This window comes from Marmota monax, unplaced genomic scaffold, assembly GCF_021218885.2.
Source record: "Marmota monax isolate L192 unplaced genomic scaffold, Marmota_monax_Labrador192_F-V1.1 WCK01_AAM20220418_F8-fsc00057, whole genome shotgun sequence".
Classification (NCBI taxonomy): domain Eukaryota; kingdom Metazoa; phylum Chordata; class Mammalia; order Rodentia; family Sciuridae; genus Marmota; species Marmota monax.
Genome location: NW_026693933.1, coordinates 7,496,125 through 7,519,816, shown reverse-complemented (window position 1 = coordinate 7,519,816; position 23,692 = coordinate 7,496,125). Strand labels below are relative to the sequence as shown.

Sequence of the window (23,692 nt, the reverse complement as noted above, 5' to 3'; positions counted from 1 at the left end):
GAAGTATACATCAAAAAGAATTGAAAACAGGTACTCAAGCAAACACTTAAGCACCAATGTTCAGAGCAGCATTTTTTACAATTGCAAAAAGATGGAAACAACCCAAATGTCCATCAACAGATAATTGGGTATGTAAACTGAATTATAAGCAAACAATAGAATATCATCCAGCTATAAAAAGGAATGAATATCAGTATGTGCTACAAGGTAAAACATTACATCAGGAAAAAGAAGCAAACACAATAGATCATGTGTTATATAATTCAATTTGTCGCAAATATCCAGAGTAAGTAAATCCATGGACACAGAACAAGACTGGCCAAGGGAAGAGGAGGGGAATAGGGAGCAACAACTAATGGATACAGACTGACAACTAACGGATACAGAGTGACAACTAATGGATACATAGTTTCTTTTTGGGGTGAAAAAAATATTTTGTAACTAGATACAAGTAGTGGTTGTACAACATTACCAACATACTAAATGCCACTGGTTGTATACTTTAACATGTTGCTCTTATGTGGATTTCATCTCAATAAAAAACAAAACAGAAAGTGGGAAATTAGTATAGTATAGACAAACCAAAACATTTAACGAATCACAAGGAATAGTCTACTAAACAGGAAGCATGCTCTGTGATATTAACTGCTGTGTCTAGGCAAGCCGGTGAGATGGACTTATACGTACTTACAAATTTCAATCTTATTTTGTGCTCTGATAACTAAATAGGCTGAGCTAGAATCCAATGAAAGCTTTCTAGTTTATGTGTCCACTTGATCACATTTGCAAGGTTAAATGTAAGCCCAGCCTGGAAGTCCCCTCCACCCCCACCATCCACAGAACTTCAATGTGGGCAGGAGAACAGAGCCTCAATTGTGAGATTTTTGTTCACGATTTCAATTATAATTAAAAAGACTTTGTTCATCACTTGGCACACAGAAGCCACTGAATCTTTCCAGAGCACAGAAAATACGAGGATAGCATAGAAATCTGTCTGGGAAACAATGATTTCTCCATCCAAACCAGGCTTTATTTATTTATTTATTTATTCTTTACTAGCACGTCCACGAAATGTTTCCAGGCCTAGAACACTTCTGAGCCGACAGGCAGTTTTGAATGAGGAAGACTGTGGGTCTATTTCACATGTGTGAATCATGGTGAACCTGGGACTCCCAAGAGCAACTGAGAGGCTCTCTCCAACCCAAATGCTTTCCATCAGTGAGGCACAGGGACACAGTGAGTCTTCTGTCTTGAAACATCTATAGCTAAGTGCTGGATGGCTTCACTGCCTATGTGACCTTCAAAAAGTTCATGTCTTAGCTTCAGATTTCTAACATAAAATAAACAACCACCTAAAAAAATAATAGTATGGACTGTTACAAGGATGTCACAAGGTGCACGTGAATCACTGGTCACAAGAGATGCTCCATGTAGGTACCTGTGAGTATTTAGCCTCCAAACTCACCTCCAGCTGAACATAGACTTGTTCTGGCATCTTCTGGCCATAGCTTTCCAGGAGTGTAATGGTTTCTTTCAGAGGTTCGAAGAGTTCATCAGTGGCTCTCTGCCGGCTTCTTACAGCCAGAAGGTGGCCCATGATGTCAACTAACCCCTCGTGATCACCTTCACTCAGTTGTCTCTGAAGTCCGCCATCTGTCACCTTCATGAATCCTTGCAGCTCATTCAGACTATTAAATACACAAAAATTCATTAAAACATTTAGCAGCATAAGACTTTTAATTGGATCTTATTTTCATTGTGCACCTGATTAAACATTACTCATTATTTCTATTATGAGATCAGCAGTATCAATGGTCTTAAAATCAATCTCAATTAGAAAGCAGTCAACCAAGAAAAAAAAATTGGTATAACCTCGACTATCAAAATATAAAGGCTACCTGTCAATGACAAATCTCAAAAGATGCTCCTGAAACATCCAGCTCCACTTCTTAATCACATTTAGTAAGCTCACTTTGAAAGGTCTCATGTCCACCTTGAACCAACTATTAAACACTCTGAAGTCATCAAACTTGCTCATCTGAACATACAAAGCTTCATAAATATCAATCTACAGATAAGAAAAAACAAAAATAACTACAACAGCTCCATTAGAAAGCCTATTTAACTACAACATAAGTTAGGGAGTTTTCCTTGCCTGTTCTTTGAATTGTTCAAGAGTTGGTGGTTGTTCGGGAATTTCTTCATTGGCATGAGCATCCATTTCCTCGGATACTGCAGTATGACCATACTGGAGAAAATGCTTCATAAACTCAGCTCGGTCATCCACCCAGAGGTATGCATAGGTCTCCAGGGAGTTTCTGAAATCCAAGACTTTGCTGATGACGTCTGCCACTCTATTCATTATCTCCCGCCTGACCTCCGCCAGGCCTAACATATTATCCATGTCATTCTAATGGAGAAGAAAAACCAAGCAGAGAGTCAAGTGAACCTTGATGCCAATTATGTGCAATACAACATAGCAGAGGTCATTTTTCAAAGGGAGAGTAGATTTCAATCTAAAAAATTAAGCAACTTTTACCAACTTCTTTCCTTGTGATTCCCACTACCCTAGTTTATTTCTGAATTAATGGAAAAAGCTAATACCCACTTTCAAATACCTGATAATTGGTGATTTCCAGATGTGCTGCTACTCGCTCCATCTGGGCAGACATTCTAAAACTGTTGCACAGCATTTCTTCTACGAGATCATAGAAGCCATCCCCAGCCTCTCTCTCCAAAGAAGGTTTAAACACAATCTCAGGGGGTGTTAAGATCATTTGTACTTGGAAAAACGGTGCAGGTTTTGGTTGTTTCTCGGTATTTGTCAGAAAGAAGTCTAAGTCACACATTATTGCCTGGAAAAAGCCTTCCACCACCATGTCATCGATGAATTCTACATAGATTTTCCAGGTATCCAGAGAAGGATCAACTTTGAAGAGCTTCCTGTTTTCCTAGCAACAGACAAGCATTAATAGATGACTATTAACAGTAATGAAAATAAAGATAAAAGCTTTCTGTTTAAGTGGCTTTTTAAGGAAAGGAGTGCATTTCACAAGAAAATCCAAACACTGGGTTGCAGACGTTAAGCCAGATGGCAAAGACCTGAGCAGGATTTTATGACACTGAGTTCAAGTACTATGTACATTCAAAAGTCATTCTTTAAAGAAAAAAAAAAAATCAATGTGAAGATTGCTATCTTCAGATACAGACAGGAAACACACAAGTTTCCCAGTGAATGCTACAAGTATTAGATCTGGGCTCTAGTTCCCACTGTGTCCTAATTCAACATGGGCCTGGACGTGGCCTTGCCTGAAAGGAAATGGTTTCTCATACTGGTCCCTCTAAGAAGGCTGTTCTGGGATATCTGAAGATAAGTCAGGGAAGGGCTGAGCCCATTCTTTTAATTTTTCTTTAATATTTTTGTTTATTTATTTATTTTTATGTGGTGCTGGGGATTGAACCCAGTGCCTCATGCATGCGAGGGAAGTGCTCAACCACTGAGCTACAGCCCCAGCCCTGAGCCTATACTTGAAGACTCCCAGCATCCCTATTATTTGAAGTCCATGGAATTTGGTTTAGTGCAATCATTGCCAAACTTTATTCAGACACACAGACTATGTCCTTTTTTCTTCTTCTTCTTCTTTTTTCTTTTTTTTTTTCAAAGTATCTATGTGCAACTCAGCTTGGGAAATGCTGGACTGGAAAGTCTCAGCTCCTTGTGGGCTTCCAAAATGTGGCCTTGTTTCACCCCTGCATTTCCAGAGAGTGTGGGCAAAATAATGGATGGGCCAGTGAAGCAAAATAGGACCAGAAGACAGAGAGGTAGCTAAGGACAGCTGCAATTGGGCATATCATGAGCTAGGCCTAGAGGCAACCATGTGAAAAGGTCAGGTGGGTGATAAGGCTGATTCCAGAGAAACTATCTTCGTGGCAAAGTCTGCCTAGTTTACACCGGACAGACAGCAGTTGCCAAGGCAGAAACTGGAGCACAGAGAAAAAAAAGGATACTGGAACAAGAGCTGATTGTGAGGTAAACTATACTCTCTGCCATCTTTGATCATCTTTATTGTGGCTACATGACCCAGGATATAAGGTGTATGCTCTGTGCAAGAATCACAATGACAGAGGTGAATCCAATTCCTGATAAGGCAGGGCAGGAAAGAGAATCCTAGGGGTATGTTGTTCCAAATTTAAGATCTACTACCCTTGAGGATGCTGTATAGTCTATGTGACCCACACTCCTGCATTTGCACAGTACACATCTTGAGAAGCTATACACAGCAGCCCAGTTCCTTAGTAGGCAGTAGAAAGAAAAAGCATAGATCTTAGAGCAAAAGATAAAAAACAATCCCTCAAAAGCACCATGTTCAGTCTCACTCATTCTGAAGATAGGCAAACAAAGATCTATCACACACTGTCACTCTGGTAGAAAAGAAGTTAGCAGCTGAGCTAGGACTAGAAACCAGTCCTCTTGTGTCCCCCAGGGTAGGCCTCTTGTGACACATCACATATGCTTTCTCATACCTAGAGAGATGGTTCACATCACTGGTGGCATTTACAGGAAATGTATTTTCACATATTAGGGTAAAGGGAAAAGAAAGAAGAAAGAGGAAAGTCACCAAATGGTCACTTAGATCCCTTCCAGACCACTCTTCCAAGATTCTGCCCTTTCTTTTCTCTCTGCACCTGGAAAGATTTTGTCATTCTCCAAATGAAATCAGGGACATCACACAAGCCAGAGGATATAGCACAAAGAGTCTGAGCCAGCCACCTCCGCACTGTCCTGTTTCCCAGCCCCAGTCCTCACCAGCACCCCAGAACTGGCTTCAGTCACATGCTGACAAGCCAAAGGTTCAGGGTGGGGCCTCACGAAGGACACAATGTATGGGAACAAACATTAAACTTCTGTAGGAAGTTGGCTTATATTCCCCCAAATGATAAGCTCTCTCTCGTTCTGTGAATGGAGATGGTGATTTCAAAGCTGCTTGGTTTTTGACTTAAAGAAAAAGGAGAACCCATTTATTAGTTTCTAAATTCCAACTTTATTCTCTGAACAGGCTCCACAAAACCTTGTCTTACGTTTCCAGTCATGTCTTGTGTGGGCCATACTTTCAATGCATTTAAATGGAGATTAATAAATCTGAATGGTTTAAAACCCCTACACTACAGTTAGGGGAGTACTTTAAAACAATTATTATATAGAATATGTACCAGAAATTGTAATCCATTATCTGTCCTCCATGAGACAAATTCTCATGCATAAACAGTTTATAGGACTGACCTAAAAATCACATAATGATTCATAGCAACTCAAGGAATGACTGGAATACTCAATGGCAGGGCTTAATTATGACACTGCTGAGAAAAATTTTTTTTTCCAGATATATACCTTCTTTACATGTGAGGACACCCCATAATCCTCTGATTGGCCACTCAGGCCTTGGAGTACCAGAGGGAATGGGGCCTTACCTACTCTTTGATTGTAAACTTCCAGTCCCCAGATTATGATGGAATAAATTTCTGTCATTTTAAAAGCCCCATTTGTGTTGCTTTGTTTTAGCAGCTGCAGGATGCTAATACAGACTGTGATCAGAGATGGCAGAGACAAAGTCTGTCCTGACAAGCTGTCAAGAGTGTGAACAATCACAACTTAGATGTTTCAGACAAACTTGGAATTTGATACATATATGCACCATAGACATCAAGTGTACCACATCGTACTGTGTGGTAAGAAAATCTACAAAACGCTTCTTTCACTTAGCTTCCTGGATGCCACCCTCCTGGTTTTCCTCTGCTGTGTGTCCCACTGCCCCTTTCCTGCACTTCTGGCAGCCCCTAATCCAGTCTCTCAAAGGGAGAACAGTGCCCTGGCCAACTGTCCTCCATTTTCTTCCATGGCTTAGCTGTGCTCATGTTCTCAGTGATCTCTTCTACTGGCTTAACTCTCATGGCCAGCCACTCCTCTTTCATTTGTATTTCCAGAGTGGACCTCTACCCCCAACTCCAGCCTCGTAAATCTAATTACATGACCAGCTCTTCTGCTTGATGGAGGGGCACCCCAAACTCGTATGTAAAACTGAAATCCTGATCTCCCTACCCAGCTCCTCTCATAGCTTTTCCTCTCTGAATACACTGCAACTTCCTCTTGATCAGAAATGGAGCCTTCGATGTCTCTTTCTTTACCTCCCACTTCCATCTTGTTAGGATATTGTTCCACTTCATACAAAATATCTCCAGAATTCAGCTGCTTCTCACATTTCCACTGCTACTACCTGGTCCAGGCACTGTCATCTGTTACGATGGGTATGAATGTTGTGTCCTCCCAAATTCATGTGCCGAAATCCTAGACCCCAAGGTGGTGGAAATAGGAGATGGGACTGGGGAAGTGATTAGGTCACAAGGGCAGAGCCTTCATAAAAAGGACTAGTGCTTTTATAAGACAGGCCCGAGGGAGCTTGTTTGACTCTTTCACCTTGGGGTCACAGTGAGAAGATGGCAGTTTACATTCTGGAGGGGGGCTCTCCCCAGAAGCTGACCAGGCTGACACCTGGATCTCCAGAACTGGGAGAAATAAACATCTATTGTTTTCAGGCTGCCCAGTTTAAGGTCTTTTGTTATAGCAGCTCAGTTACACTAGGATAGCTAAATTATAGCTAGAGCAACCTACCAGGTCTCACCATTTCTTCCCTCACCTCCCTACAGTCTCAACATAACAACCAGAAAGCCTGTGGAAACCAAAGTCACGTTGTATTTACTCCTCTTCTGAAATGTATCAGGGGCACCCTGTGGACTGCAGGATAAAGACCAGATTCTGCCTTACCTGATCACCCTCTACTTTGCTCCCTCTGTTCCCACTATTCTCACCTCCCTGGTCTACCTTCAGCCTGGCCAAGGAGCTCCTGCCAAGCAGCCATCGCCTTTGCCTTAACACTCTGCTCAAATGCTCACCTGGCTGACTTGACAGCCTTCAAGTCTTTGTCAAAGCCTTACCTTCTCATGGCAGTCTACCCTGATCCTGTTTAAAATGCACCCTCAACTCCACACTCCAGAATTCCCTCGCCTTGCTTATCTTTTAATCTACAGCACTTGCTGCTTCTCATCTCTTTTCTAATCTGAATTCCATTCTCTCTCTTCCATCACTAGACTTTCATCTCCATAAAAGCAAGGATCTTTGTCAGTTCTGTTCACTGATATATCTCAGAAACCAAGAATGTTGCTGAGTACACAGGAGGTGCACAGCAAATATGTCTTGAATGCGTGAATGACAGGCTGCTAAAGATGTGTTAGATGATGGATGGGTCACACAATTTCCAGGAGGGACACTATAATCCATTGTTCTCCAGCTGAGAGGTAGCCTAGAGACAAGGACCTTCACTTCTTACATGGAAAAATTTAAGCCCTGTTTCTAGAAGACACAAGACTGAAAACTCTGGCTTCCAGCTTTTGGAAGGGCACTTTCATTACACTGATGGCTACAGGATAGAGAAGCCAAGGGAAAAGGTTCACCTGCTCTGCTCAAGGACAATAACTGTTTTTAAGGACTATACCTATTTAGATTCTATATAACAAGATGCTTGGGAGAAATAAAGAATACACTTTTATTTTTGTCCCTTTTTCTTAAGAAATAAGAACAGTAAGAATTCAACTTACCCACATTCCCATTTCCAGCTCTGCCCACCTATAAGACATGTACCTATTGAATACCTGACTACAAATAAATGCTCCATTCTTCTACCTAAAGCCAACATCTATATGTATTTGTTAGATTACATTCCCACAATGATGTACCAAGAATGTTTTGATTCATCCCAATTGATAGGAACATCAGCCAATATTAAAAACGAAATTCTAACCCTGACATACATGTCCTAGGTACCACCCAGTTTTTAGTATGCCCCACAACAATCTGTTAAGAGTTCACTGGATGTGTTTATTCCCATTTCTCCCATTCCCTCCTTAGTCTACTCCAATCAGGCTTCCACCCTGCCACTCCACCAAGTCAAGGTCATCAGTAACTTCCAATCTGTCCCATCTGACACTCAATCTCTGCCCTAGTTTTGGATCCTAAGCTGGGATGGGACAGAGCTGAACTCTTCCCCTTCCAAATGTAATTTCCAGGCTACCATTCTATTTTTGGAAGGATCTTCCTCATCTTTCTGACCTCAGAGAGTCTGTTAAGGCTAGCCCTTGGACCTCTACTCCATTGACAATCTCCTGGGTAACCTCATCTAACTCCATGTCTTAAATATCATATATATGCTCACAATTCTTAATTCTGGGTTATTCATCTAGGCTTGGTCCTTGAACACAACATACACTGGCAACATCAGCCAACTCAAAATCTCTGCTGGGGCAAACATCTCTGACCTATCCAAAGCCCAGTCCTGTTTCTTCCTACAAAACATGTTCCACCAGTCTTCCCCATATCATCACGAGAAAGTTCATTTGCCCAGCTGCTCAGACTAAAAACACTGAAGTCATCCTTGATCTCTCTCTTCTCCTACTCAATGACTCATCCTTGATTTCTCTTTTCTCCCACCCTGATCCAAAGTATCTTATTCCCCACCTGGATTATAAGAGTAAGCTCCTAATAGTCTGTCTACACTTCCTTGCTCACCTTTGGCTTACAGACAACAGACAAAGCCTCTGAGCAAGAAAATCTGGCAGCTGTTTCTAGACTAAAATCCAAAATCCTCAGAATGGCCTGCCACACACTTGGTATGCTCTTAGCTCCGTGAAATGTCATCCCCTACTACCATTCCCACCCCCCCAACCCCGCCCCTGACACACACACACATTCTGCTTTGGTCATGCTGGCTCTCAAACTGATCCTTGGACTGGATAGCCTGCTCCATCTAAAAGGTTCCTGCACTTTCACTACTAGAACCCCGTTTTCCTGATACCCAATGCACTTCACCCCTTTTTGGTTTTCTGCAGCCCATCATTTATTTCTGCTTTATTTTTCATCACTGTTCCTGTTACAACTGACATGTTTATTATGCACTTGTTATTTTCTCTTGCTATCTTCCCAACTAGAGTGTAAATTCCATGAGACAGGGGCTGGGTTTTGTTTGTTACTGTGCCCCCACTCCCTATCTTATTTTGGTAAAATAGTGCCTGTTACACACCTGTAATCCCAGCAGCTTGGGAGGCAGAGGCAGGAGGATTGTGAGTTTAAAGGAAGCCTCAGCAATTTAGTGAGGCCCTAGTCAACTTAGTGAGACCCTGTTTTAAAATAAAATATAAAAAGGGCTGGGAATGTGGCTCAGTGGTTAATTGTTCCTGGGTTCAATCCCCAATACCAAAAAGAAAAATAGCATCTGTTACTATTTTAAAACTCAAATGTCTGTTAAAAGGACAGTAATTCTGCTGCCTTTGTTAGACGGCTCAGAAGGTTACAGGAGATGATATAAACAAGGTGTCTGACACCTAAGAGGTGTTCCACACTGGTGGCAACTATTAATAGCAACCAGGAATGTAGGTGCAATCCTGTCAAAGATAAGGATTCCACCTCCAACCTTTCTGTTTGATCAACACATCTCACATTCTAATCTCTTCCCTCAGGAATATGAGTAGTGAGGACTACAGAAATCACAGACAAGCCGCACAAATTCTTTCACTGTAACCGCTTCACATGGCCATTCATAAAGTTCCTTCAGGCTCAATAAAAGCATCCTACACAGGGCCTGTTGGCACACATTTGTAATCCCAGCAAGTCTGAAGGCTGAGGCAGGAGGATTGCAATTTAGTAAGACTCTGTCTCAAAATTGAAAAAAGGGCTAGGGATGTAGCTCAATGGTAAAATGCCCTGGATTCAATCCCCAATATCAGAGGAAAAAAAAGGAAAAAGAAGTCTATATTATCAGGTTAAGTATATTTGCTCTTCTCTAAAGTAATTGAATAAAAAATCAGTAACTTTTGAAATTTTCAAAGCAATTACCTCTACCAAGTTGTGTATCTTGCAGCCATCTTCTTGGATTAACTTGTATTTTTTAGCAAACAGATCGCCCTTGTCCTCCAAAGTCAAGGCAGCCTCTTTTCTGTGCTCCCTCCTGGGAAGCAGTGGACACTCAGCCCAGGCCCTCATCATCTGCTGTATCACCTGCAGGTTGTTCTGCGTGTGTTCAACCCTGCGCTCCAGCTCTGCAGTGGCTGCCTGCACCTTCTCCACGTAGCCCCAGCAGTCATGCTGCCATGTCAGCCACGTCACGGCTGCCTCCAGCTGCTCATCAATAGCCCCCAGCTCTTCTTCAATCAGAGGGTACTCAACTTCTAGAAGAGTCTGCTTCAGCTTATTATACCCTTGTACAAGAAGTTCAAGGTTTCCAATGTACTGAGCAAAGAATACCCAAAACAAAAAAGGTCAAATATGTTCACTCTTTTTTCTCCTTGAAGCATCAAAATGTCTTAGGTCTACATGCTAATAATTAAAATTACTTTCAATAAAAAAAAAATGCTCTATTCCCCCCAACACACAAACCTTTAAAATAGTGTTCCTTTTTTGGAAGATGGCAAGCGCTGAATCTGGTATGTCCGATTTTTTCATCATCAAAAGGTATTTCACCTCTCTCAACACAGCTACCAGCTATTCAAACAGCAGCAAGAATTATTGCATATTTTAAAAATATCATTCTATTTCAACACAAGTTTGACTTGAAATACTTATAATTTCATCCAATGGTTACTACATTTCCAAATCATTAAGATTGACTTTTGTTTCATGTTTTTTAAAACCAAAAAATCATGCATTCCATAACCTAATAGAGGTTTACAGTCTCTACCGTGTATATAACACATACCAGTTTTTTTTTTTTTTAAGTTAGTTAAAACTTCATCATGAGAGTTAAGATATTCGGGGAATCCACATGCCATACGAAATGGCCTGTCATGCTTTTGGTGGACAGTAGCATATTTTGTCATAATTTCTTTCAGAGAGAAAATATTCTGTATATTTTGAGTAAGTCTATGGTAATTCACACTATCCCTAAAACACTTCAAGAAACCTGTCTCTGTAAGCTATTTTATGAAATCTCAAAGTAGAAATAATCCTCTGTCCTCTAGATCAAATACTGAGTTCTGAGTTTCATTCATAAAATAAAAGTAATGCTACTTTAAAAAATTTATTTGTTCTTTTCAGTTATCATGACAGTAGGATGTATTTTGACATATCATACGTAATGTACAACCACAAGAATGTTTTCATATGTGAACATAGGAAAGTTATGTCCAATTCATTCTGTCTTTCCTATTCCTCTCCACACTTCTTTCCTTCATTCCCCTGTGTCTAAATCCAATGAACTTCTCCGCATTGTGTGTTAGTAGCCACATATCAGTTCATTCAGCCTTTGGAAAATAATACTATTCTTTGCATATATTTTAGAGAAACAAAGCATAACTAGAACATGGAGTATGTAAGACTAACTCTCCCACCCCCTTGGCATGGCTTTGGGCTGAAGCAATTTTTTTTTTTTTTTTTTTTTTTTTTTGGTGGAAGATTCTGGGCTCCAGCAGAGCCTTCTTTATTTTATTTATTTTCATGTGGTGCTGAGGATCGAACCCAGTGCCTCACATGTGCGGGGCAAGAACTCTGCCACTGAGCCCCAGCTCCAGCCCACAATGATCTTTACTACCTAAAAATTCAGCCAGATGTTGTTTTTGATCATGAAAACTTAAAATAACTTTGCCCTTTATTGTAAAGCACATCTATGGGAACTCAATAGAAAAGAAAGCTTATTTTATGCCCCTAATCTAGCAAGCTGAAAGAGTTGGAGATGTTTAAAATATACACACATCGAATATTATCTATATATACCATATATATGTATATACACGTACCATATAATTTAAGTACACATGTGCATATCACCATGATCACTAATAATGTTTCTATATGCAATATTATTACATAACATGTAATGAATGAGAAATTTATTGACAAAATGTATTGAGAAAATTGACAAAATGTGAAATTTCCCTTTGTGACATGATGTATCATGTCATAACAAAAGATCTGTTTAATAAAGGCAATCTTCATCCTGGATATTTATTTAACTGTTAGTATTATTTTTATATTATTTGTTTTATTAAAATCATCATGAGTTTAACCACCATACACAAGCTTATTTTTTATTTTAAAGAAACTATGACAAATAGAAATTTACCAGTATCTACCAAAAACACGACTGATTTTTATTCCATGTAGTCAGTCCCCAAATCTTATGATACAGCTTCAATTAACCAAAAAAACTAGTATTTGTTATAAAAATATTTAAGCCAGAAACCATCTGGCAAAAACTAATGATTCAGTTCAGCCGAGCTAACATTTAGTAAGTGTTACCAAGTGCCAGACACGAAACTAGAGACACAAAATGAAATGAAGCCCACCCTCAAGAAAGAGTGGGGAGGCCAAGAAATAATTATAAGAAAAATAACAAAGAATAATTAATTAATTAAGACTTAGAAAACATCTTTAAGGCAAGACTTACTGGAAGTTATTTATAATTATATTCCTCACAGCTCTTGACATTTTCCCAAAATAAAGTATGAATGATTAGAAATGTAAGTCTATCGGGAAATATTTCAGAGATTTACTAAGGATAAGAATAGCATCTATAAAACATCTTAGGAAACCAAACCCCTACCTTTGGGTCAAAGTTGACACTAAGAAGACCATTTATGGCACTGAATTTAACCAAGGGTTGATTCAAATTGAATTCACAGATTTCATCCACATTAGCTTTCCATTTATTATAGATATGATTTTCAAATTGGTCTAGGAAAGTGGTCATTTCGACATACTTCTGATAAACTGCAGCTTCATCAGGATTGTCCGAGAATCTGTAGGAATAAGGTTTTTCTACTTTTCTATATACTGATTTCTGCTTATTTTACAATAATATACATAGTGATGTTATACATCATAAACAGCCAGGGAGAGAAAAAATAAATACCAAAAAAAAAATGCTTTGGAATTGTTTTTGCTTTAAAATATATAGTTATAAATTAATGGAACGCCAAAGCTTTTACTAAATATCAATAGCAACAAGTTGAGAGAAATGCATAATTAGAGGTGTGTTTGTTCCTGGAGAAAGAAAAAATAATAGCAAAGAATCATAACAGATACCACAGAGGAAAGAAAGTGTAAAGCAAAAAGGACCTGGAAACATGTAAACATATGTACTATGAGTCCCATCAAAAATATTACAACCATGGAGATGAAGTGCCCTCAACAAACCAGTGAAGAAAATTAAATGAGACCATGACCTCTTGAGTGCTAATAGGAACAGATTGTTACCCTCTATAAAAAACCACCCGTAACCTTAGGATAATTTACCATGACATAGGCCTCAGTACTTACAGATAATGGAGAGACGAAAAGTTTGACCAAAACATTTGAAGACGTTCAAGGATCTCTCTGGCCCATTTGATATTTCCAGAAGTAAATGGCATATTCTTGTTAAGAACTACACAACCATGTTCAATCTGCAAGTTGATATTTTGGTGAGGAGGAAGAGAAGGAACATTTAGTTAGGATGCCTGTAAGTAACCTTACAACCTTGTAAGTAACTGTTCATTTTGGTAGTTTGGTATAAAACCTATGTGAGTGGCACATGACTGTAATCCCAGCAATGAGGAAGGCTGAGGCAGGAGGATTGCAAGTTCCAAGGCCAGCCTCAGAAACTTTGCAAAATCCTGTCTCAAAAAATAGAAAAGAGCTGGTCAGTCCCTGTTTCTTTCAACTTTCACTTCGCTTCTCTGCTTGCTAATAATTTCTACTCACTTGTAACTTTAGCCAGCATGGATTCAGTGCCTTTGGGTTCAATCCCTAGTATTACAAAAAATAAAAAATAAAGTGTTTCATATCTTGATTAGAAGAATTATGGTCCTAAAGCAAGTTCTCCATCTCCATAAGAAACCAGTTAAATAAAAGTTTTTAAAAAATTTTAGTGTCTATATCTAATCTTTAGATATAATGAAATATAGATCTAGGCCATTACCTACAAAAATGATACTGTGAATATGATCAACCTCAGCACCACTTACCTGTTCCATGTGTTCATTATATAACTGCTTACACATATCCAACTCTGTATTCAACATGTTCATGAGTGTGCTGTAATGTGGGCTGAAAATTTCCATGACAACTGGTTTCTCTAGAAAATTCCCAAATATAGTCAAAAGCTAGAAAAATCAAAGTTAAAGAAAGGTTAAGAACTGTGAGTTTTTAATACAAATATTCAGCTCAATTTCCCCCACTAAACCTTTGCTATGACGAAATAGAAGAAAGATCTAGAATCCTGCATTGCCTCAATATGTTGTTTCTAAATGGCATTACATTCAACAAATCAAATTCTATATGTAATGCTTCTCTCTCACTGGAAACTGAGAGGGTCAGAAATAGCCCATCTGTAAGAAGTTCCTGCTCATAGCTAATACTACTTCCTATTGGGCATCAGGGAACATTTTTGAAAATACTGTGTATGTAAGAATAGAAGCAAATGTGATAATTATGTTATTTGTTCTTCCCCAACATAGTATTCTTTAGATATAAGAATCCCCATATCCATGAGGGTGACTTCCTGATTTCACCACCAGTAATTACACCAAGTGTACCACTTACACCAACTGTTCTTCCCATCGCCTTTGTGTACCCACAAGATCTAGCCACCCCTGACAGCAACCTGGGATAGCAGTGGTCATTGGTCCCAAACAACCACTCCACAAGTGGATAACTCCTTTGACATAAATGTCCTGGCTCAAATCAATGCCTTGAGCTAATCAGATTCTCTGTTTATTCAAAGTCAGCACTGAATCCATGCTGGCTAAAGTTACAAGTGAGTAGAAACTATTAGCAAGCAGAGAAGTGAAGTGAAAGGGGACAGAAACAGGGAATGAACAGGATCACATTACCAGCAAAGCAGAAGTGAAGGTCCACAGGTCCTCTTGCTCAATGAACTGCCTGCCCTAGGTTTCAAACTAACATTTACCACTGGCTTCCACAAAGCTAAGAAAGCCAAACCTCAGATCCCTTGATCCCATCTTGTTTACTGCTCATGTGGATTTTCGTGTGTATATTTTAAGGAATCAGTGTTTATATCATGCTATGTGCCAGATGCTTGCTATACATTGGGCCCTTAAAATGCTGTTATGGGCTGGGGATATAGCTCAGTAGGTAGTATGCCTGCCTCTCATGCATAGGCCCTGGGTTCATTCCCCAGCACCATAAGAAAAATTTTAAAATGCTGTTATCACATGTTCCAGATGAGGACACCGAATTGTGGGAAGGAAGTAACTTGCCCAGATTAAAATTTTGGCATAGTAGAGCTGGGATTTTAAACCAGGCCATGTGATGCCTGGGTATACACTTCAAGGTGTAGTGTCTTATTGGCAGAGGCCACTGAAAACTATATCACAGTAGTTCCCCTTCATCCAGATTTTTCTTTCTACAGTTTAAATTACCAGTGGAAACTGAATATATTAAATGGAAAATTCTGGAAGTGGATATTTAAGTTTTGAAGAACTTTTATTTTGTTGTTAGTTATTGTTGTTACTCTTACTATGCCTTATTTATAAACTAAACTTTATCATGAGATGTATGTATAAAAAAAAAATAGTACATAGAGTTCAATACTCTTCAAGGATTCAGGCATCCCCTTGGGTTCTTGGAACACGTCACTTGTGGAAAAGGGGGCATTTTTTGTTATCTGGTTACTCCATATGGGCTTTAGCATATATTATTACCCATCTTATGAAGGTGTTTTAAAAGATGACACCTCAAAAAAACTAAATGTACTTAAGGTGACAGAAAAAGTATATATGAAGTCTTGTGCCTTGTTAGCAAGATGAAAAAAGAGTTTTGTTCTGTTTGGAATATATTAGTTATTTCTCAAAACTTACTATTTTTTTTAAATAGCTTCATTATAAAAGCGATGCAAACATTTCCAGAAACTACACTCAATAAAAAAAAGAAAAAAGAAAAAAAATCAACATAATGACAAAAGTTATACAAACCAAAATATAAATCTAAATATATCTTAAGGGGCAATTTGACAAATTCCAGCTTTTTCTAGTAAGATCAATTACACCTATCACAGAAACTGCTAAATATTTTTAAATTATCTTGGTTAGGAGCTACCTAGCAAAATGTAAATTATTAACTTTCTTCTTGCAGCCATTGTTTTGTTGCATTTGGGCTTCAGGTAAATTCAAAAGTCAACACTGCCTCATGAGTTTAACAAAGAAGTGTTCTCCAGCAACAATTAGGAAATACATTTATTTCACAACATCATTTTTCAAACACTTATCAAATTCGGCCCAACTGAAACAAGACCAGTAGTCTCCTTGCTACATCTTACCTTGCCTGCCTGCTTAGTAGAACCTAACTTCAAATGCAAAGGAAGGAAGGATGGGAAATATTCTTTGGGTAGGTGGAAAAAACAAAAAGTAAAAGTTACAAGGTCTTAGTGTACATTATCATAATATTCATTATCACAAATGTGTAAAAATCACCCTCAAGAATGAAAATAAAGGTCATTGTTCTGGAACCTCTTGCTTCCTTCTCACAGAACTGAGACTTATTTTAAGAAGAATATAGATGCTTCCTTCACAATGACCTCAAAAGGTTAAAAATGGATTCCTACATTTCTCCCCTGAAATATTCCACTTAAGATTCATGAGGCTTACCTTAAGTTTCTTCTACTCCCCAGGTTAATAATGTAATACAGCTTCTCACAATAACGTTCTTGCTGTCCAAACTAGAACATATTTATGTTTCCCTAGGTTTGCCTCTTTCAAATATTTTTTTTAAAAAACTGTGGACCCCTCAACCATACACACTTCATAGTTTTCTAGCTTTCAAATACAAGTTGAGTATCACTTATCTGAGATGCTTGGTACCAGCAGTTTTTGGAATTTCAGACATTTTTCAGTTTGGAAATACTTCCACATATATAATGAGATATCTTGGGGATGAAATTCAAATCCAAAATTCATTTATGTTTCCTATATGCCTTACATACATAGCCCAAGGTAATCTTATATAATATTTTTAGTAGTTTCGTACATAGTGTGGGAATTTTCCACCAGTGGCATCATGTTACAGCTCAAAAAGTTTTGAATTTTGGAGTATTTCAGACTTGAGATTAGGTATATTTAATCACCTAAAGTCTTTTCTAGACACTTTTCTTACCTACTTCATTTTATCTTCATGTAAATTTTAAAAGTATGTATTCATGCTTTCGTGTTTTATTGAGTGTGAGCACTCTGGATTTTGAAGCACTACAGTTTTATACCAGAGGTGAACGGTTTTTGGTTCCCTTTGTGGGCCATGCCTTCATCCAGAGTAGGCATTACATTGCCATCTTCAGAAAGCAGCCTACAAATATTTCTTCACTGGGACCAATAATAGAGTTCCTCAACTAGCAGCAATGGTTAAAATCCCCCTTTCCTTAAAATATACAACCCTGTCATTTTTTCCCCTGCCATTCCTCTTTCAGCAGCTCACTCTCATCAGTGTGACATTCCAATACTCAAATTACCAGTTAATCCAATTGGCTTCAAGAAGTTAGTGAGTGCCTGTTGTCTATGAGGCCCTGCAAAAGCCTCCCTAAACCTCACAAAAGCTGGAAGCCGATCCCCCATTGCAAAGTTCATAAAGGAAGGATTCCAAAACATAAATTTTTCAGTAGACAAGGTACAAATATGGAGAAAGTTTTTTTAAAAAAACACATGGTGCCAAGGTAAGAGAAAAATATTTAGAAACAATCAAGTGGCATGTACTTAATAGACTATGTAGAAGGGCAAGAAGACTTGAATTATAAATGGAAGGTGACTGAGATTTCACTCTCCTTTCTTCCAGTTATTTTACAACAGCATGTAAGAAAATGAGTTTCAAATAATATGAATATGATAGAGGAGTACACAAATGTTAAAAAATAATATGGTCAAATTTTGATACAAAAGTAAGAAAAATATTCATGACTCTTGGCTAAGTGGAAAGGTTTCAAAAGAGGATCAGAATATGTTGAGAGCTTCCAGTCACTCCTGCAAGGTAGGCGGGCCTGCGACCCACCGGCAGAAGAGGAGCAGGGGCCTGCTGAGAGGCAGAGCCGCCCCCTCCCCCTGCGCCGGCAAGGTAGAGGGAACTGTGACCACCCACAGAGCAGGCCCAGTGGCCTGCTGAGGGGCAGAGTCGCCCCCCACCCCCCGCGCCTGCCAGGTAGGCGGAACTGTAACCACCAACAGAAAAGGCCCAGTGGCCCACGGAGGGGCAGAGCTTCCAATCACTCCTGCAAGGTAGGCGGGCCTGCGACCCACCGGCAGAAGAGGAGCAGCGGCCTGCTGAGAGGCAGAGCCGCCCCCTCCCCCCGCGACTGCAAGGTAGACGGAACTGTGACCACAAACAGAACAGGCCAGACCTGCAACCGACAGACAGAACAGGCCCAGTGGCCTGAGGAAGGGTAGAGCTGCCCCCCGCCCCGCGCCTGCAAGGTAGGCGGACCTGCGACCCACTGGCAGAACAGCCCCAGAGGCCTGCAGAGGGGCAGTGCCGCTGCCTGCACCTGCAAAGTAGGCAGAACTGCGACCACCGACAGAACAAGCCTAGCGGCCTGCAGAGGGACAGAGCCGCCCCCCGCGCCTGCAAGGTAGGCGGACCTGCTACCGACCGGCAGGGCAGGCCCAGCGGCCTGCCGGCATGGTAGGCACATTGCCCCAATTGGAGGAGGGGCAGAGCCGCCGCCCACGCCTGCGAGGGAGACTTTGCAACTATATAAGACCAATATAAATATATAGGGGGAAAATTCAATAGCACAACAGTTTCACCAAGTAGAAAGGAACGCGAACAGTATGAAGAGACAAGGAAAGAAAGGACCACAAGCAATGCAGGTCAACTCAACGTTAGAAGAGGTAATAGCTGCAGCAGATGGAATGTCAGATAAAGAATTCAGGATATACATGCTTCAGATGATCTGGAGTCTCAAGGAAGACATCAGACAGCAAAATCAGACAATGAAAGATCACTTCAACGATGAATTACATAAACAAATCCAAGAAGCAAAAGATCAAATATACAGGGAGATAGAGGTTATAAAAAACAAACAAACAGAAATCCTAGAAATGCAGGAAGCAATAAACCAACTTAAAAACTCAATGGAGAATACTACCAGCAGAGTAGAACACTTAGAAGATAGAACATCAGACAATGAAGATAAAGTATTTCAACTTGAAAAGAACATAGACAGCTCAGCAAGACTGTTAAGAAACCATGAGCAGAACATCCAAGAAATATGGGATAACATCAAGAAACCAAATTTAAGAGTCATTGGGATACAGGAAGGGACAGAGTTTCAAACCAAAGGAATGAGCAATCTATTCAATGAAATAATATGAGAAAACTTCCCAGACTTGAAGAATGAGACAGAATCCCAAATCTTAGAAGCCTACAGGATGCCGAATGTGCAAAATCATAAGAGACCCACACCTAGACACATTATAATGAAGATGCCCAACATACAGAATAAGGAGAGAATTTTAAAAGCTACAAGAGAAAGAAAGCAGATCACATTTAGGGGTAAGCCAATCAGGATAACAGCTGATCTTTCAACACAGACTCTGAAAGCTAGAAGATCCTGGAATAACATATTTCAAACACTGAAAGAAAATGGGTTCCAACCAAGAATTGTGTTTCCAGCGAAATTAAGCTTCAGGATGGAAGATGAAATTAAAACCTTCCACGATAAACAAAAGTTAAAAGAATTTGCAGCTAGAAAACCATCTCTTCAAAACATCCTTGGCAAAACATTACAGGAAGAGGAAATGGAAAATAACAATGAAAACCAACAGTGGGAGGTAGGACAGTAAAGGGGGGAAAAATAATCAAAGAGGAAAACAAACCATGTTTAGTAACATAAATAAACAAATATGGCTGGAAGAACAACCCATATCTCAATAATAACCCTAAATGTTAATGGCTTAAACTCACCAATCAAGAGACACAGGCTAGTAGAATGGATCACAAAACAAGACCCAACAATATGCTGCCTACAGGAGACGCATTTGATAGGAAAAGACATACATAGGCTGAAGGTGAAAGGTTGGGAAAAATCATATCACTCATATGGACTTCGGAAACAAGCAGGAGTGTCCATACTCATATCAAATAAAATAGATTTCAAGCCAAAGTTAATCAAAAGGGATAAAGAGGGACACTACATACTGCTTAAGGGAACCATACACCAACAAGACATAACAATCATAAATATATATGCCCCAAACAATGGTGCAGCTATGTTCATCAAACAAACTCTTCTCAAGTTCAAGAGTCTAATAGACCACCATACAATAATCATGGGAGACTTCAACACACCTCTCTCGCCACTGGACAGATCTTCCAAACAAAAGTTGAATAAGGAAACTTTAGAACTCAATAACACATTTAATAACCTAGACTTAATTGACATGTATAGAATATACCACCCAACATCAAGCAGTTACACTTTTTTCTCAGCAGCACATGGATCCTTCTCAAAAATAGATCATATATTATGTCACAGGGAAACTCTTAGACAATATAAAGGAGTAGAGATAATACCATGCATCCTATCTGATCATAATGGAATGGAACTGAAAATCAATGATAAAAGAAGGAAGGAAAAAGAATACATCACTTGGAGAATGAACAATAGGTTACTGAATGATCAATGGGTTATAGAAGACATCAAGGAGGAAATTAAAAAATTCTTAGAGATTAATGAAAACACAGACACAACATATCGGAATCTATGGGACACATTGAAAGCAGTTCTAAGAGGAAAATTCATTGCTTGGAGTTCATTCCTTAAAAAAAGAAAAAAACCAACAAATAAATGATCTCATACTTCATCTCAAAATCCTAGAAAAAGAAGAGCAAAACAACAGCAAAAGAAGTAGAAGGCAAGAAATAATTAAAATCAGAGCTGAAATTAATGAAATCGAAACAAAAGAAACAATTGAAAAAAATTGACAAAAGTAAAAGTTGGTTCTTTGAAAAAATAAACAAAATCGACAGACCCTTAGCCATGCTAGCAAAGAGAAGAAGAGAGAGAACTCAAATTACTAGCATACGGGATGAAAAAGGCAATATCACAACAGACACTTCAGATATACAGAAGATAATCAAAAATTATTTTGAATCCTTATACTCCAATAAATTAGAAGATAGTGAAGGCATTGATAAATTTCTTAAGTCATATGATCTGCCCAGATTGAGTCAGGAGGATATAGACAACCTAAACAGACCAATATCAATTGAGGAAATAGAAGAAACCATCAAAAGACTACCAACTAAGAAAAGCCCAGGACCGGATGGGTATATAGCAGAGTTTTACAAAACCTTTAAAGAGGAACTAATACCAATACTTTTCAAGCTACTTCAGGAAATAGAAAAAGAGGGAGAACTTCCAAATTCATTCTACGAGGCCAACATCACCCTGATACCTAAACCAGACAAAGACACTTCAAAGAAAGAAAACTACAGACCAATATCTCTAATGAACCTAGATGCAAAAATCCTCAATAAAATTCTGGCGAATCGGATACAAAAACATATCAAAAAAATTGTGCACCATGATCAAGTAGGATTCATCCCTGGGATGCAAGGCTGGTTCAATATACGGAAATCAATAAATGTTATTCACCACATCAATAGACTTAAAAATAAGAACCATATGATCATCTCGATAGATGCGGAAAAAGCATTCGACAAAGTACAGCATCCCTTTATGTTCAAAACTCTAGAAAAACTAGGGATAACAGGAACATACCTCAATATTGTAAAAGCAATCTATGCTAAGCCTCAGGCTAGCATCATTCTGAATGGAGAAAAATTGAAGGCATTCCCTCTAAAATCTGGAACAAGACAGGGATGCCTCTCTCACCACTTCTGTTCAACATAGTTCTCGAAACACTGGCCAGAGCATTAGACAGACGAAAGAAATTAAAGGCATCAAAATAGGAAAAGAAGAATTTAAATTATCACTATTTGCAGATGACATGATTCTATACCTAGCAGACCCAAAAGGGTCTACAAAGAAACTATTAGAGCTAATAAATGAATTCAGCAAAGTGGCAGGATATAAAATCAACACGCATAAATCAAAGGCATTCCTGTATATCAGCGACAAATCCTCTTAAATGGAAATGAGGACAACTACTCCATTCACAATATCTTCAAAAAAAAAATAAAATACTTGGGAATCAACCTAACAAAAGAGGTGAAAGACTTATACAATGAAAACTACAGAACCCTAAAGAGAGAAATAGAAGAAGAGCTTAGAAGATGGAAAAATATACCCTGTTCATGGATAGGCAGAACTAACATCATCAAAATGGCAATATTACCAAAAGTTCTCTATAGGTTTAATGCAATGCCAATCAAAATCCCAACGGCATTTCTTGTAGAAATAGAGAAAGCAATCATGAAATTCATATGGAAAAATAAACGACCCAGAATAGCAAAAAGAATGCTAAGCAGGAAGTGTGAATCAGGCGGTATAGCGATACCAGACTTCAAACTATACTACAGAGCAATAGTAACAAAAACAGCATGGTACTGGTACCAAAACAGGCGGGTGGACCAATGGTACAGAATAGAGGACACAGAAACCAATCCACAAAACTACAACTATCTTATATTTGATAAAGGGGCTAAAAGCATGCAATGGAGGAAGGATAGCATCTTCAACAAATGGTGCTGGGAAAACTGGAAAGCCATATGCAACAAAATGAAACTGAATCCCTTTCTCTCGCCATGCACAAAAGTGAATTCAAAATGGATCAAGGAGCTTGATATCAAATCAGAGACACGCCGTCTGATAGAAGAAGAAGTTGGCTACGATCTACATACTGTGGGGTCGGGCTCCAAATTCCTCAATAGGACACCCATAGCACAAAAGTTAATAACTAGAATCAACAAATGGGACTTACTCAAACTAAAAAGTTTTTTCTCAGCAAAAGAAACAATAAGAGAGGTAAATAGGGAGCCTACATCCTGGGAACAAATCTTTACTCCTCACACTTCAGATAGAGCCCTAATATCCAGAGTATACAAAGAACTCCAAAAATTAGACAATAAGAGAACAAACAACCCAATCAACAAATGGGCCAAGGACCTGAACAGACACTTCTCAGAGGAGGACATACAATCAATCAACAAGTACATGAAAAAATGCTCACCATCTCTAGCACTCAGAGAAATGCCAATCAAAACCACCCTAAGATACCATCTCACTCCAGTTAGATTGGCAGCCATTATGAAGTCAAACAACAACAAGTGCTGGCCAGGATGTGGCGAAAAGGGTACACTTGTACATTGCTGGTGGGACTGCAAATTGGTGCGGCCAATTTGGAAAGCAGTATGGAGATTTCTTGGAAAGCTGGGAATGGAGCCACCATTTGACCCAGCTATTCCCCTTCTCGGTCTATTCCCTAAAGACCTAAAAAGAGCATGCTACAGGGACACTGCTACATCGATGTTCATAGCAGCACAATTCACAATAGCAAGACTGTGGAACCAACCTAGATGCCCTTGAATAGATGAATGGATAAAAAAAAATGTGTCATTTATACACAATGGAGTATTACTCTGCATTAAAAAATGACAAAATCATAGAATTTTCAGGGAAATGGATGGCATTAGAGAAGATTATGCTAAGTG

At 39.1% G+C, this 23,692-nt stretch overlaps 1 protein-coding gene across 4 annotated transcripts in view; it reads right to left on the bottom strand.

The window, feature by feature from the left end:
* Dnah11 (dynein axonemal heavy chain 11) overlaps positions 1–23,692 on the bottom strand; it is a 331,880-nt gene that overhangs the window by 271,554 nt on the left and 36,634 nt on the right. For all 4 annotated transcript variants that reach the window (XR_009228549.1, XM_046463517.2, XM_058585343.1 and 1 more), the window contains 9 exons: positions 14,044–14,181; positions 13,358–13,482; positions 12,642–12,837; positions 10,481–10,585; positions 9,941–10,333; positions 2,619–2,951; positions 2,156–2,410; positions 1,899–2,068; positions 1,466–1,688 (listed from right to left, as the gene is read on the bottom strand). Coding sequence is in view for 3 of the 4 variants with exons in the window: in XM_046463517.2 (XP_046319473.1) it covers positions 1,466–1,688; positions 1,899–2,068; positions 2,156–2,410; positions 2,619–2,951; positions 9,941–10,333; positions 10,481–10,585; positions 12,642–12,837; positions 13,358–13,482; positions 14,044–14,181 (1,938 nt within the window). In the remaining variant the exon portion in view is untranslated. The remainder of the gene's footprint in view (positions 1–1,465; positions 1,689–1,898; positions 2,069–2,155; positions 2,411–2,618; positions 2,952–9,940; positions 10,334–10,480; positions 10,586–12,641; positions 12,838–13,357; positions 13,483–14,043; positions 14,182–23,692) is intronic.